General features: G+C 39.7%; 1 protein-coding gene across 4 annotated transcripts in view; it reads right to left on the reverse strand.

Moving 5' to 3' along the window:
• The window catches only part of tecpr2 (tectonin beta-propeller repeat containing 2), a 133,736-nt gene that overhangs the window by 20,788 nt on the left and 96,287 nt on the right, over window positions 1-16,661 (reverse strand). For all 4 annotated transcript variants that reach the window (XM_059958917.1, XM_059958911.1, XM_059958909.1 and 1 more), the window contains one exon: window positions 9,713-9,861. In XM_059958917.1, the coding sequence (XP_059814900.1) occupies window positions 9,713-9,861 (149 nt within the window). The remainder of the gene's footprint in view (window positions 1-9,712; window positions 9,862-16,661) is intronic.

The raw sequence follows: 16,661 nt of genomic DNA on the forward strand, positions 1-16,661 counted from the left end.
AATCAAGAGGAAGTTGACTCTATACTGTAAATTTCATTCTAATTTATTTGCACCCAAGTTGGTGCTAATAATACAATATTATAAACAGCAAAAAGCTTATCACCTAAAATTTCTCTGTCCTAAAGAAATGAATTGTAAGGGCTGTGAAATCACCTGCATAATAATGTGGAAAAATGTTACTAGAAAAATTGAATTCACTATTTATTTGGAAACCTCCATGCAACATGCTTACTATAGTATTCTTATAATTGATACCAGCAGTAGGAGACTTCATGGTTATGTAATCGGATAAAGCAGATTCAATGTGAAACAAAATATATCCTGCAAATGAAGTGACCTTTAGAAAGGCAAACTTTCCAAACAAATATTCTGCTTTTCATAGCACATAATCAGGTGAAAAATACAATCAAATGTAAAGAATTACATTTAGAGTTTCATCCCACAAATTGATATCAACTTTCACTTATTTTGTTAGGAAAAAGTAGTTGTTTATGTTGTTAAAAATAAAAATCTCTATCTTGCTATGATAGTAAAATCAATTCATGCTGCTGTATTTTCACTTAAGTCAACAAGTTTGATCAACATGAAAAGTGTAACATCACTTTGTGTGTCACACTATTTCAGAACTTCCCCAAAAACCATGATCTCTCTGATTAATTATCAAAGGTTGAAAAAAATATAACTTTTTGTGTAAGCAGCTTTGCATTTCTAAATAAGAAATACTGAATTCTAAAACTCCTTAAACCTGTTAAGCTATGTAAAAGGGGCTTGAGATACCATGTTTAGACAATATTCTAATAAAGCACTGTCGATGCAAGTAAGTAATGATGTTCTACATGTTCACCCATTGAAATAATAGATTCATTTCCCAAAAATACTGGTTCAGAGACATCTAATCGTACACTGTAAAATTAGATATCAATACAAACAACTTTGTGAAAAATTCTAGCTTAATTCTGACTAGTAAAGGAGTTGGTAAGTTCTCTTTAGAACACTAACTTTCAACCAGACAGGAAGCCTAATTATGAACCATATTGCTTGCTGATGTAAAAATGAAACCACTACCCTGGATTTTACAGGAAAATAGCAGCAAGTATCAGAGAAGTGCTGGCCTGTCCCTTCATAACCAGCCCCAGTTCTGACATTTCAACACATGGAGATGATTCCAGAGGACCCAAACAAGCTGGGCAACACACAAAGGAGCTGGACGCATTCAGTGGTCAGGCAGCGTCTACAGAGACGTTTCAGGTCAGAACCTATTATCAGGACCGGAAAGAGGAACTTTTGTTCCAGTATGAAAAGATTGGGGTGGGGAGAGTTTGTGGAGCTGGCAGGTAATAAGTGGATCCAGATGAAAATAGTAGGGGGCGGGGAGTGGGAATGTGTGTTAGAAGTTTATAGGTGATATATGGAAGTTAGAAAGGGATAAAGAGGATGAAATCCATTGTGAGAGGACAGTGGTGAAGAGGAGAGTCGGTGGGAAAAATGAAGGAGTGATAGGCAGATTGAAAGAGATGGGGGAGGGGAAAGAAGGTGTGATGGGGGTAAGTGAGCCAAGACGATAACGAGAGCGACAAAGGGGAGAAGTTATTAAGCATTAAGAGAAACTATTGTTGATGCTGTCAGATTACAGACTACCAAGGCAGAATATGAGGTGCTGTTCCTCTAATCTGCATCGAGCTTCATTTGGTGGCAGAGGCGGCCATGGACAGATGTGCAATGGGAATGGATGTGCAATTAAAATGGCTGCACTGAAATCAGTATTGACCATAATAATCAACATACCAGCAGGCATTTGGAAGCTTAGTACAATTAAAAGCACTGACTGCAAGCTCAAAATTCTCAGCAATAAATAAAAACTCTCAGGAATAAATAAGATTCGACACAACTAGAAAATTTTTTGGAACTTACAGATATTTAAGAGGGTTGCTGATGTCAAAATTCTGCCTTAAGTTCCTAATTTTTGAAGCAATTTTACATACAGAAGTTTCTGAATTTGGAAGTACATTAACAACTAAAATTGCACAACTTATGACCATAAGATATAGGAGCAGAAGTAGGCCATTCTGCCCATCGAGTGTGCCCCGCCATTCAATCATGGGCTGACCCAATTCTTCCAGTCATCCCCACTCCTCTGCCTTCACCCCATACCCTTGGATGTCCTGGCTAATCAAGAACCTTTCTATCTCTGCCTAAATACACTCAATGTCTTGGCCTTCACAGCTGCTCGTTGCAACAAATTTCACACATTTACCACCCTCTGACAAAAGTAATTTCTCCGTATCTCAGTTCTAAATGGACATCCTTCAATCTTGAAGCCATGCTCTCTTGTTCCAGAATCCCCTACCATTGCCAATCTAATCTGTTCGGGCCTTTTAACATTCAGAATGTTTCTATGAGATCCCCCCTCATTCTCCTGAACTCCAGGGAATACTGCCCAAGAGCTGCCAGACATTCCTCATACAGTAACCCTTTCACTCCTGGAAACATTCTTGTGAATCTTCTCTGAACCCTCTCCAATGTCAGTATATCCTTTCTAAAATAAGGAGCCCAAAACTGCACACAATACTCCAAGTGTGGTCTCACGACTGCCTTATAAAGTCTCAACATCACATCCCTGCTCTTACATTCTATACCTCTAGAAATGAATGCCAACAATGCATTCACCTTCTTCACAATTGACTCAAGCTGGAGGTTAACCTTTAGGGTATCTTGCACAAGGGCTCCCAAGTCCCTTTACATCTCTGCATTTTGAATTCTCTCCCCATCCAAATAATAGTCTGCCTGTTTATTTCTTCCACCAAAGTGCATCACCATACACTTACATTGTATTTCATTTGCCACTTCTTTCCCCATTCCCCTAAACTATCTAAGTCTCTCTGCAGGCTCTCTGCTTCCTCAACACTACCCTCTCCTCTACCTATCTTTGTATCATCCACAAATTTAGCCACAAATCCATTAATACCGTAGTCCAAATCATTGACGTATATCGTAAAAAGCAACAGTCCCAACACCGACCCCTGTGGAACTCCACTGGTAACCGGCAGCCAGCCAGAACAGGATCCATTTATTCCCACACTCTGCTTTCTGCTGATCAGCTGATGCTCCATCCATGCTCGTAACTTCCCTGTAATTCCATGTGATCTTATCTTGTTAAGCAGTCTCATGTGCAACCGCTTGTTAAAGGCCTTCTTAAAATCCAAGTACACCATGTCTACTGCATCTCCTTTGTCTACCCTGCTTGTAATTTCCTCAAAGAATTGCAGTAGGTTGTCAGGCAGGATTTTCATTTCAGGAAACCATGCTGGCTTTGGCCTATCTTGTCATGTGCCTCCAGGTACTTCGTAAGCTCATCCTTAACAATCAATTCCAACAACTTCCCAACCACTGATGTTAGGCTAACAGGTCTATAGTTTCCTTTCTGCTGCCTCTCACCCTTCTTAACTAGCAGAGTAACATTTGCAATTTTCCAGTCCTCTGGTACAATGCCTGAATCTATTGATTCTTGAAAGATCATTGTTAATGCTTCCACTATCTCTCCAGTTACTTCCTTCAGAACCCGAGGGTGCCTTCCATCAGGTCCAGGAGATTTATCCGCCCTCAGACTATTAAGCTTCCTGAGCACCTTCTCAGTCGTAATTTTCACTGCACAAACTTCACTTCCCTGACACTCTTGAATGTCCAGTATACTGCAGATGTCTTCTAGTATGAAGACTGATGAAAAATACGCATTCAGTTCCTCTACCATCTCTACATCTCTCATTACAATATCTCCAGTGTCATTTTGTATTGGTTATATATCTACCCTCAATTCTTTTTTACCCTTTATGTACATAAAAAAAGCTTTTAGTGTCTTCTTTGATATTAGTCACCAGATCCCTTTCATAATTCATCTTTTCCTTCCTAATGACCTTCTTAGTTTCCTTCTGCAAGTTCTTAAAAGCTTCCCAATCCTCTATCTTCCCACTAGCTCTGGCTTCTTGTATACCCTCTCTTTTGTCTTTACTTTGGCTCTGACTTCACTTGTTAGCAACGGTAGTGTTCTTCTTCCCTTTGAAAATTTCTTAATAGGAATATATCTGTCTTGCACTTCCCTCATTTTTCGCAGAAACTCCAGCCATTGCTGCTCTGCTGTCCTTCCTGCAAATGTCCCTTTCCAGTCAACTTCGGTCAGTTCCCCTCTCATGCCATTGTAATTTCCTTTATTCCACTGAAATACGGACATATTGGATTTTATTTTTTCCCTCTCAAATTTCAATGTAACTTGATCATATTGTGATCACTCTACCCTAAGGATTCCTTAACCTTAAGCTCTCTTATCACCTCTGGATCATTGCACAACACCCAATCCAGCACAGTCGATCCCCAAGTGGGCTCAACAACAAACTGTTCTAAAAAGCCATCCCTTAGACTTTCTACAAATTCTCCCTCTTGAGGTCCAGCACTGGCCTGGTTTTCCCAATCCATTTTCATGTTAAAATCACCAACGATTATCATGACTTTGCCTTTCTGACATGCCTTTTCTATCTCCTGTTGTAATTTGTAATCCACATCCTGGCTGCTGTTTGGAGGCCTATACACAACTGCCATTAGGGTCCTTTTACCCTTGCCATTTCTTAACTCAACCCATAGAGACTCTACACCTTCCGATCCTATGTAATCTCGTTCTAATGATTTAATATTATTTCTTATACACAGAGTCACACCACCCCCTCGACCTAGTAACATATCTTTCCAAAACACCGTATATCCTTGGACGTTCAGCCCCCAATGGCAGCCATCCTTTAGCCAAGTTTCAGAGATGGCCACAACATATTTGCCAATCAGCAGCTGAATTTCAAGACTGTCCATTTTATTTCTTATGTTGCATGCATTCAAATATAACACTTTCAGTCCGGTATTTGTTGCTTTCTGTTCTAACTGCACCACACCTCTATTGCCCTGTAACTCATGCCACTGGCTGTGATTAAGCCTCATCTCCTGCCTGTTCTTTCTACAATCTCTGTTGCATGCTATCTTTGATTTATTTCTGTTTTCCCCTTCCTCAAACCTATCACTCTGGTTCCCATCCCCCACAACAAATTAGTTTAAACCCTCCCTAACAGCTCTATTAAATGTGCCTGCTAGGATATTACTACCCTACAGGTTCTGCTTTTTAGCTTCCTACCTAACTCCCTGAATTCTTCCTTCAGGACCTTCCCCCCTTTTCTACCCATGTCATTGGTACCAATGTGTACCAAGACTTCAGGCTGTTCACTCTCTCCCTTCAGATTACTCTACACCTGATCCAAGATGTCCTGTACCCTGGCACCTAGGAGGCAACACACAAAGCGGGTATCTCTATCAGGCTGACAGAACCTCCCTCTGTCTGTTCCCCTCACTATGGAATCCCCTATGACTACTGCATTCCTCTTACCCTTCTGCACCACGGACCAGGCTCAGCGCCAGAGACCCAATCACTGTGGTCATCCTCTGTCAGGTCACTCCCCACAACAGCATCCAAAACAAAATAACGATTACTGAAGGGGGTGGCCCACAGGGGTGCTCTCTATATCTGAGCTCTTCCCTTCACTTCCCTGACTGTCACCCACTTATCTAACTCTCAGGAGCTGCATCTCAGTGCACTTGGTGCAGGTGTGGCCATCTGGGAGACTGGAAGATTTCCAAGATTCCCACATCTGACACCCAGAGCAAAATACTAACCCTACCAACATGCTCTCAAAAAAAAAAATGCGAAGAAAAACCACAAACAAGGTCCACTTCCTTAAAAGGCAATTACAAAAATCTAAAAAAGATGGTGGTTTAGCTTTGCCTAACTTTAGATTTTATTATTGGGCGAATAATATTCGTAACCTAACGTATTGGAAATTAAATTTGGACTCATTATTGTGTCCGCAGTGGGTAAATTTGGAATGCAATGAGGTAAAGGGATATTCTTTATTCTCTGTTCTTGGTTCTTCTCTTCCTGCTGATTTAGTTAAATTCAATAAACAGATATCTAATCCTGTTATTAAACACACATTACGAATTTGGTCTCAATTTTGGAAATTTTTTACTCTGAAAAACTTTGTGCTTGATAGCCCTATTTTATTTAATTTTTTCTTTAAACCTTCCTTGACAGATCAAGCCTTTAGCATATGGAAAAGGAAAGGTATAAAATGTTTTCGTGACCTTTTTTTTGAAGGTACTTTGATGTCTTTTGACCAACTTTCCAATAAATTTAAATTACCTAAATCTAATTTCTTCAGATATTTACAAATCAGAAATTTTTTATATAAAGTTTTACCATCTTTTCCCAACTCAACTTCAACGGATTTCTCAGATTTGATTTTTACCTTAAATCCTTGTCAGAAGGGATTAGTTGCTTTTATTTACAACATGATTATGAAGATACAACCAGAGATGTCTGATAGAATTAAACAACAATGGGAAAAAGAACTTCGATACAATATACCAACAGATAAATGGGAAAAAATTTTACAAATGGTTAATTCTTCTTCTATATGTGCTAAACATGCTTTAATACAATTTAAAATTGTACATAGAGCTTATATGTCTAAAGATAAACTTGCTCGATTTTATTCTCATATTAACCCTCAATGTGACAGATGTCATTCAGAAGTGGCTTCACTGACCCACATGTTTTGGTCATGTCCCACTTTACATAACTATTGGAAGGACATATTCGTTACCATTTCCTCAATTTGGAACATCGATTTACAACCTAACTTTATTACTGCAATCTTTGGTATACCAAATGAGGATGGTAATGAGTTTTCCCCTTCAATTAGATGAATGATCGCCTTTGCAACATTAATGGCCAGAAGGTCTATATTACAAAATTGGAAAGAAGTAAACCCTCTTACCACGTCTCAGTGGCTTTTTCAAACTATTTCTTATCTGAGTTTGGAAAAAATTAGAAGCACTATTTTTGACTCGTCAATTAAATTTGAAGAAACTTGGGGACCGTTCATTCGACATTTTCATATGAATTAATTTGGCCTTTCCCAGACCTTCTTTCTGTTTATTCTTGTTCAGGTATGGAGTTCTGGAGTTCTTTGACACTATCATATACTTATAAACTGTTATTATTGCCCATGTTAGTTTTAGTTTAGTGTTTGTTTCATATATATATTTTCTTTCACACATCTCTAATTTTTTTTTTCTTTTTCTTTTGATGTTTAGTTTTGTTTTTTTTTCATATATAATTATATAGACTTGATTGGTTAATGTACTTTTTTGTTGTTGATGTTTAATAGGATATTATTATCCTATTATTAATGTAATCTTAAGTCTATTGTATTCATAACCTATTCATTATTATGTTATGTTTTTTTATATTTATATGAAACTCAATAAAAAGATTGAAAAAGAAAGAACACTTCCTCACTTACCTCACTGAATCCCACTTTCGTTTCTACTCTTACCACTGACCTACTCCCAACAATGGCTGCTCAGCTTTTCCCTTCTGTACTTTCATTTAGTTTGTCGAGCTCAGTTGCTGCCATTTATAGGCCCTGCCTATAAAGACTAACGCCTTTGAAGTTCTCATTTTAAATAACTGCCTCTGATCTGGGTGAAGCACTCCTTCATCGAGCTCAGTTGCTGCTGCTGATAGGCCCCTTAAACTTAAAATGGATTTAAACAAGTCACTTAGGTGTAGATGTCTTCCCAGAGCAGGAAGTGGGGAATTTTAAAGCCGTTAGTCCAGGTATTCTTAGCAGCTTAGAAGCTGAGTTTACTCAGAAACAGAAAGCATCTCTGCAGATGGTTGTTCAAAGTTACACTGTCTCAGAAACCATGATAACCAAGGGTGGGCTGAACTAAGTTCTGTAAAATAGAAATTTAGCCACACATGCTTGAACCTCTCAAAGTTTCTTCCACTCTCCAAATCCATTAACCTTCCAATTATCAGCAGAAACTAATCATTAATTTCAATTTGGCTTAAATTTTGCAACTAATTTGTAAACTCATAATCAAATAACTGTTAAAATAACTGGCTGTACTTACAATCTCCACAAACTAATTGTTTTCAGATTCAATGTTTTAAAATTGATTAAGCATGGCTCCAAGGTCAAGGGAAAAAAACTGACATTCACGTGCTTGATGTCAGACCTCCGGAAAAAATGTTCTAATCAGACTTCAAATCAATATATGGATGATTTCTTCATAATAATATACACCTTTTTAGATACTTAAAGTGTTCAATTTACAAAGTGGTTTGACTATCTACTTTATGATTTTGTTTAAGCACAAAGGTAAGGACTAATGGCTCAGGACAAAGAGCAGGACAATGGAGAATTCTTTGAGATTCCCCCCATGCTCACCTGCAGACTGTACATACAGACATTAGACTGAATCATACTTAACTTCCATCGTTAAACAACTTTGCTTTAATTGCCACCTCTGTACAATCACAAGAATACATTCCTGAGTTTAAGGCTCCAGGTGAGTCATTATCATGTGAAGATAAGGTTGAGAGAGGTAATTAGACTGGTGTATGTAGGGAAGAGAAAGAAGTACAACTGCGGAAGCTTTAAAATTGAGCAGCACAGCAGATTCAAAATGATGTTAAAAAAAATCCAAATCATTTCTGCACAGAAACATAAATCACAAAGAAACACATATGAAAAATTAATTAGAATACAGGTTAACAACACAGCTGCAAATCTTTCAACCCATTATATCCACATGTTGCTTATGTTCTAAATGAAGCTCCTCCCAACTTACTGAATCTCACCCTATAAATATTATATTCTATTCCCTTTTACACCTTCTCAAATTTGTCTATAAAATCCATCTTAACCACTCGATAGGAACAATTTATACCTTCTCAGCTCATTTTTTTCCTCATATCCATCCTATTGGACTCAACAGTTTCAAAGATCCCTTCAGAACCAGCAACAAAATCAAGGTTCCAATCCCTATTCCATTCTGATATGTCAATCATTGGCTTCCTCTAATGCCAGGATGAGGTCACTCTCAGATTAGAGAGCTACACCTCACATTCTGTCTGGGGAGCCTCCAGCCTGAAGGCATGAACATTAACTTCTCCAGCTTCAGTAATTTTCCCCCTCCCCATTTTCTCTTCTTCAATATCCCATTATAGCTCCCCTTTTACCTCTTCTCCTCACTTGCCTACCACCTCCCCCCTCCCAATGCTGCTCTTCCTTCGTTTTCTCTCCAGCAGTGGTTCAATGGTTTTCCAACCTATCACTTCCCAGCTTCTCACTTCATTCTCCCTCCCCCACCCACCAGGCCTCACCTATCTCTTCAAGCTTGTACTCTTTCCCCTCTCCCACCTTCTTCCCCTTCCTTTCCAGTCCTGAAGAAGGGTCTAGCCCTGAAACATCGATTGTTTATTTATTTCCATAGATGCTGCCTGACCTGCTGATTTCCTCCAGCATTTTGCATGTGTTGCAAAAAATTTCTCTTTAGTTGACCCCACATGTAAGTTTTACCTTACAATCTCTGTCAAATCCCAATCTCATGGATTGACAAAAAAGTCACAAGTGTATGTAATTTGGGAAATTAAAACCTTCAAAGCTGATTCAAGTTTGAAGATGTTCTGATTAAAGGTTTGGAATTGTAAGAGTAAACTTTTACACTGCTTTCCATATCGAAGTTAGGACACTCAACTGTAGAAGGGTTAAATTTCTAGAGATGAATATCCCTTATTGGAATGACAAACCAAATGCTGTCTGCCACCTACCTGTTCTGGTGGTTCAATGGTTATCCAAGCAGGAAACATCATGCTGGGGTTTAACGGTTGTGTCCCCACACGGAAATAAACAATTCCATCAACATCACAAGCCCACACGTGCTGACCTCCACAAGCTAGGCCTGCTAATTTTATGCTTCCTGAAGAGGAAAACAAACACTTTTAGGAATGGGAGGCAGACACTGAGCCAGTGAAGAGGATAAATGGTTTTGTAATGAAACATTTATTTAGAATTACAGTCAAAATGAAGACTAAATGTTGATTACACCCCACACGTGAATTTTTGCACCTATTGTTCTGACACTGAACATAAGGGACGAGAAGAGGAGGAATTTGACCAAAATGAGGAAAATGAGGAAAAAGTGAACAGGCTAGAAGAAGATGGATTGATGAATTGATAGTTTTTCAGTTACATCTCTTTACATTTAAAAGTGTGTTTGACTACATATTAGAATGCCTAGAGCTTTAACAACAAGCCTCAAATTAATTATTAAATTAAATCTTTAATTGGGGAAAACACAAACATTAAAGGAAATAAAATATTTCACCTGGAACTTTAACTATCCTACTATCCTCAAAATGGCATCTCCTTAGTTATAACAATTTACATACTGCAAAAGAAACCCCTTGCACCAGATCCACCGCTCAAAATCAGCACTGATCCCAAGTACACAAGAGGGATTCAAAAATCTCAATTTCCTCGAGACTCTAGAGCTCCACTGATCTCCAGTTTGAATATACTCAACAACTAAGAACAAGCAACTTCGACACTCAGACAGAACGAATTCCAAATATCTAAAACATGCATAGTAAGGAGAACTCTCTTCATGGCATAGAGTGGTCTAACCATTCAGCTTCTATATATTGATCTTGTTCACAAACTCCTTGTCTCAAAGGAATCACTTGTTATGGCCAATGTAACTTAAAAGAACTTGATTCTTAAACATCATTCCTTGGAAAATAATACCCTCATTCTAAAAAATCAATAATTCTATGCTACATGGACTCCAAGGGGAATCTAACTTCTTACTTAGCTAAAGATTCTGAGACCAAAGCTGCACAGTATTACAACAGAGATCTTACCAAATTCATACATAAAAGAGCAAGATGTCTGCACTCTTGTATTTATACTAAGTACTGTATAGCAGTAATCAGAGATGAAAGTCTTGGGGATTGTCCAGTGAGGTCATATCGGTAGTACTTCAAAATAAGGGAGAGTCATTACAGTGGGGGTGTGCTTATAGACCCCCAACAGTCAGCAGGAACTGTATGAGCAAGTGTATAGAGAAATTCCCCATTGTTGTAAGAATAATAGGGTTGTACTGTGGGAGATTTTAATTTTCCCCTATTGACTGGGCCATGGACAGGGTAGAATTTATGAAATGTGTTCTGAGGGCCCTACTCAGGAGGGTGCAATACTAGACCACCTCTCAGGGAACAAGGTAGGGCTAGAAACTGATTTGGCAGTCAGTGCTCACTTTGGCTCCAGTGACAATAATCCTATTAGTTTTAAGATATTGATGGAAAGGTTAGGTTAGGTTTTCAAACTGAATCAGGGCTAATTTAGGGGTGGGGAATTAAACAGGATCTAGCAGAGTTGATTGTATGAGGTTGTTATAAGGGAAAGGAACAAATGGCAAGTGAGAGTCTTTTTAAGAGTGTAATGGCAAATGCTTAGGAGCAGCATGTTCCTGTTAAGACTATATTGGACAGCAGCAGAATTAGACCATTCAGCCCATTGAATCTAGTAGGTTTAGGGAACCACAGCTGATGAGAGATATTGTCAGGCTCTTGTTGGGGGGAAAAAAAGGAAGCATACATTGGGTCCAGGAGGTCAGGGATAAGTGAATCTCATCATGACTATAAAATGTTAAATAATCTTACGAGAGAAAGCTGGAGTGTAAAGAGAGGGTGCAATATGGATTTGGCATTAAATGTTAAGGAAAATCCCAAGAGGTTCCACAACTATATTAAAAGCTGAACAGAGACAGAGTAAGCCTTCTTTGAGATCAGCAGGGCTGCCCATGTCTTAAACCACAGGAGGTGGGGTGGGAAATTTTCATGAATCTTCCTCCTCTGTGTTTACTGAGGAGCATGACAGAAAACAACCTTGCCAAGCTGTTGTCATTCTGCGCCATGAGCCTCCCAAAGATCCTCCATATGTTTTGGCCAAGAAAGATCTTCAAACATGCCCTACTCCTTCAGTGTCACCAAGAGGACATGGCCACAACCATCAAGAAGAAATGTTGGCGATGGATTGGACACGTGATGAAAAGAGAGGTCAACTTCATCATCAAAACAGAATTTCACTGGACCCCTGAAGAGCAGAGGAAAACCAGGAGACCAAAGACTGCCTGGAACCATACTGTAGAGGCAGAAATGGAGGACCTTCGTTGCTGCTCCAAACACCAGCAACGTAACAGGCAGTAACTTTACTGAAAAGAAAAACATGGTTGCTCAGGGAAAGAAGTGGAGACGTTTTGGAGGGCCAGGGAGAAGGTACGTTTAGCCCTAAAGTGAATTAGGGTCAATAATCGGACTTTGTGGGAGACCAGACTGGAAATTATAGAGGGCCTTGCAGAGATATTTGCTTCATTGTTAGCCCCTGGTGAAGTTCTCAAAGACTAGAAAGTGGCTAATGTCTGGTTAAAAAGAGTAGCAAGGACAAGCCAGGAACAGGAGATCATTCAGCCTGACATCAGTAGTGGGGAAGATACTGGAGGGAATTCTGAGATAGTCTATCATTTGGATAGACAACCATTGGATCAGGAGGAATCAGCATAGCTTTGTGTAGAAAAGTCATACAACAAGCACAGGCCCTTCAGCCATGAGTTCAACTTTTTAAACTACTCTAGTCTTACTTTAAGATCAATCTAAATATTATGCTCCCTTGTATTAGCCATTTCCATCCTGGGGAAAAAGTCTCTTGATCTGTGCCTCTGATCATCTTGTACACTCTATCAAAGTCTTGTCGACCAGCAATATTTTACTGACCTTTTTGTAACCTCATAAATTCCTTTATTCTTAAGTACCTCCATATTGGTTGTAGACAGGTCATATTCTGCATGAGGTCGGTCATCAGTGGTATGCCTCAGAGATCTGTTCTGGGACCCTTACTCTTCATGAGGAAGTGGAGGGATGGGTTAGTAAGTTTGCTGATGACACAAAGGTTGGAGGTGTTGTGGATAGTGTGGAGGGCTGTCAGAGGTTACAGCAGGACATTGATAGGATGCAAAACTGGGCTGAGAAATGGCAGATGGCATTCAACCCAGATAAGTGTGAAGTGGTTTGGTTTGGTCGGTCAAATATGATGGCAGAATATAGTATTAATGGTAAGACTCTTGGCAGTGTGGAGGATCAGAGGGATCTTGGGGTCTGAGTCCATAAGACGCTCAAAGCAGCTGCGCAGGTTGACTCTGTGGTTAAGAAGGCGTATGGTGTATTGGCCTTCATCAATCATGGAATTGAATTTAGGAGCTGAGAGGAAATGTTGCAACTATATAGGACCCTGGTCAGACCCCACTTGGAGTTCTGGTCGCCTCACTACAGGAAGGATCTCTGAAACCATAGAAAGGGTGCAGAGGAGATTTACAAGGATGTTGCCTGGATTGGGAAGCATGCCTCATGAGAATAGGTTGAGTGACCTCAGCCTTTTTTCCTTGGAGCGACGGAGGATGAGAGGTGACCTGATGGAAGCGTATAAAATGATGAGAGGCATTGATTGTGTGGATAGTCAGAGGCTTTTTCCCAGGGCTGAAATGGTTGCCACAAGAGGACACAGGTTTAAGGTGCTGGGGAGTAGGTACAGAGGAGATGTCAGGGGTAAGTTTTTTACTCATAGCGTGGTGAGTGCGTGGAATGGGCTGCCAGCAACAGTGGTGGAAGCGGATACGATAGGATCTTTTAACAGACTTTTGGATAGTATATGGAGCTTAGAAAAATAGAGGGTTGTAGGTAAGCCTAGTAATTTCTAAGGTAGGGACATGTTCAGCACAACTTTGTGGGCCAAAGGGCCTGTATTATGCTGTAGGTTTTCTATGTTTCCATATTCATTCTAAGTGTCTGAAGGACCTTACCCATTTTCAGTACTCCACATGTGCCACATGCTTTTCTGAGAACCCACACTCTTAATATCCCTTGCCAGCCAGGGTTCCTTGGTATTCTCTTTTTTCCATTTCCCCCTTACAGGAACATATTAGCCATGAAAATCTGGATCTACCATGTCTAGTGTTTTCTGTTTATCTAGCCCATTAAGACTATTGCTATTAGATTTGTCACACATTTTCTCTTCATAAAATCATGTTAACTCTGCCTGATCATACTTTGATGTTCTTACTGTGACAGTAAAGGTTAGCTGTATTTCAACACTATTCCAGTAAAGCACATCAAAAGTGTTAGGATGAGCTCATATTCCCTTGCAATATTTTAATTATGGTTGAGTACATCGAAAAGCTGTATGTCAATTCCTTAATACAATATACAGGGTGCTAGAAAGTTTGTGAACCCTGTAGAAGTTTCTCTATTTCTGCATAAGTATGACCTAAAATGTGATCAGATTTTCATGTAAGTTCTAAAACTAGACAAAGAGAACCCAATTAAATAAATAACACCAAAAAAATTCATACTTATTAATTTATTTATTGAGAAAAATGATCCAACATTATATATATTTGTTGGAAAAAGTATGTGAACCTTTGATTTCAATAACTGGTGTGAACCCTCCACCCCCCCCCCCCACCCCGCCCCGGTACAGCAATAACTTAAACCAAATGTTTCTGGTATCAGTCCAGCGTATCGGCTTGGAGGAAGTATAGACTATTGCTCCTTACAAAACTGCTTCAACTCTGGGATGTTGGTGGGCTTCCTTGTATGAACTGATTGCTCCAGGTCCTTCCACAATACTTCTTTTGGAATGAAGGTCAGGACTTTGACTCAGCCATTCCAAAACACATATTTTCTTCTTTTTTAAAACCATTCTGTTGTTGATCTACTCTTGTCTTTCAGATTATTGACTTGTTGCATTATCTAAATTCTATTGAGCTTCAGGTGATAGACTGCTGTCTGATATTCTCCTGTAAAATGTCCTGATACAATTTTGAATTCATTGTTCCCTCAATGATTGCAAGCTGTTTAGGCCCTGAGGCAGCAATGCAGCCCCAAACCATGATGCTCCTTCCACCATGCTTCACAGTTGGGATGACGTTTTGGTGTTGGTGTGCAGTGCCCTTTTCCCTCCAAACAATGTGCATTTCTGCCCAAAAGTTCAACTTTTCTCTCTCCTGTCCACAGAACATTGCCCCAGAAGCACTGTAGAACATCCAGGTGGTCTTTTGCAAACCCGAGACTTGCAGCTATGTTCTTTTTTTGGAGAGCAGTGGTTTCCTCCATGGTGTCCTTCCATGAACACCATCCTTGTTGAGTGTTTTTCTTACAGTGGACAGATGAGCAAAGACCTTAGCAAGTTCTTGAGATTTCTGCAGGTCTCTTATGGTTATGCTTGGGTTCTTTTTCACGTCCTTCAGCATTGAATATTGTGCTCTTGGTGTGATCTTCGCAGGACGTCCACTCCTCGGAAGAGTAACAACAGTACTGAGATTCCTCCATTTGTAGACAATTTCTCTTACTGCGGACTGATGAACACTCAGGTCTTTAGAAATGCTTTTGTAGCTTTTTCCAGCTTCACGCATCTCTACAATTCTTCTTCTAAGGTCTTCTGAAAGTTGTTTTGATTGAGGCATGGTGCACATAAACAGATATTTTTTGAGAAGAACAACCTGACTGTGTGCCTTTTTTTTTTAAAAGAAAAGGGCAGGGCATGTCTATAACTCACACCTCCAATCTCATTAGGAGGTAGTGACCATAATATAAGTTTTAATCTACAATTTGAGAGGGAGAAGGAAAAATTGGAAGTTTCAGTATTACAGTTGAACAAAGGGGACTATGGAGCCATGATGGAGGAGCTGGCCAAAGTTCAATGGAACAATACCCTAGCAGGGATGACAGTGGAACAACAATGGCAGGTATTTCTGGGAATAGTACATAAGGTGCAGGATCATTTCATTCCAACGAGGAAGAAAGATTCTAAGGGGAGTAAGGGGTGACCATGGCTGACAAGGGAAGTCAAGGACAATATAAAAATAAAAGAGAAGAAGTATAACATACTAAAGATGAGCGGGAAGGCAGACGATTGGGAAACTTTTAAAGAGCAACAGAAGATAACTAAAAAGGCAATATGGGGAGAAAAGATGAGGTACGAAGATAAGCTAGCCAAGAATATAAAGGAGGATAGTAAAAGCTTCTTTAGGTATGTGAAGAGGAAAAAATTAGTTGACCAAAGTTGGGCCCTTGAAGACCCTTAAATGGGTGAATTTATTATGGGGAACAAGGAAATGGCAGACGAGTTGAACAGGTACTTTGGATCTGTCTTCACTAGGGAAGACACAAACAATCTCCCAGATGTAATAGTGGCCAAAGGACCTAGGGTAATGGAGGAACTGAAGGAAATTCACATTAGGCAGTAAATAGTGTTGGGTAGACTAATGGGACTGAAGACTGATAAATATCCAGGGCCCAGGGTACTGAAGGAGGTGGCTCTAGAAATCGTGGACACATTTTGGTAATCATTTTCCAATGTGGATAAATGTAAGGTTATCCACTTTGGTGGCAAGAACAGGAAGGCAGATTACAATCTGAATGGCGCCAAGTTAGGAAAAGGGGAAGTACAATGAGATCTAGGTGTCCTTGTTCATCGGTCACTGAAAGTAAGCATGCAGATACAGCAGGTAGTGAAGAAAGCTAATGGCATGTTGGCCTTCATAATAAGGGGAGTCGAGTATAGGAGCAAAGAGGTCCTTCTGCAGTTGTACGGGGCTCTGGTGAGACCACACATGGAGTAGTGTGTTCAGTTTTGGTCTCCAAATTTGAGGAAGGACATTCTTGC

Source organism: Hypanus sabinus, chromosome 2 (assembly GCF_030144855.1).
Source record: "Hypanus sabinus isolate sHypSab1 chromosome 2, sHypSab1.hap1, whole genome shotgun sequence".
NCBI lineage: Eukaryota > Metazoa > Chordata > Chondrichthyes > Myliobatiformes > Dasyatidae > Hypanus > Hypanus sabinus.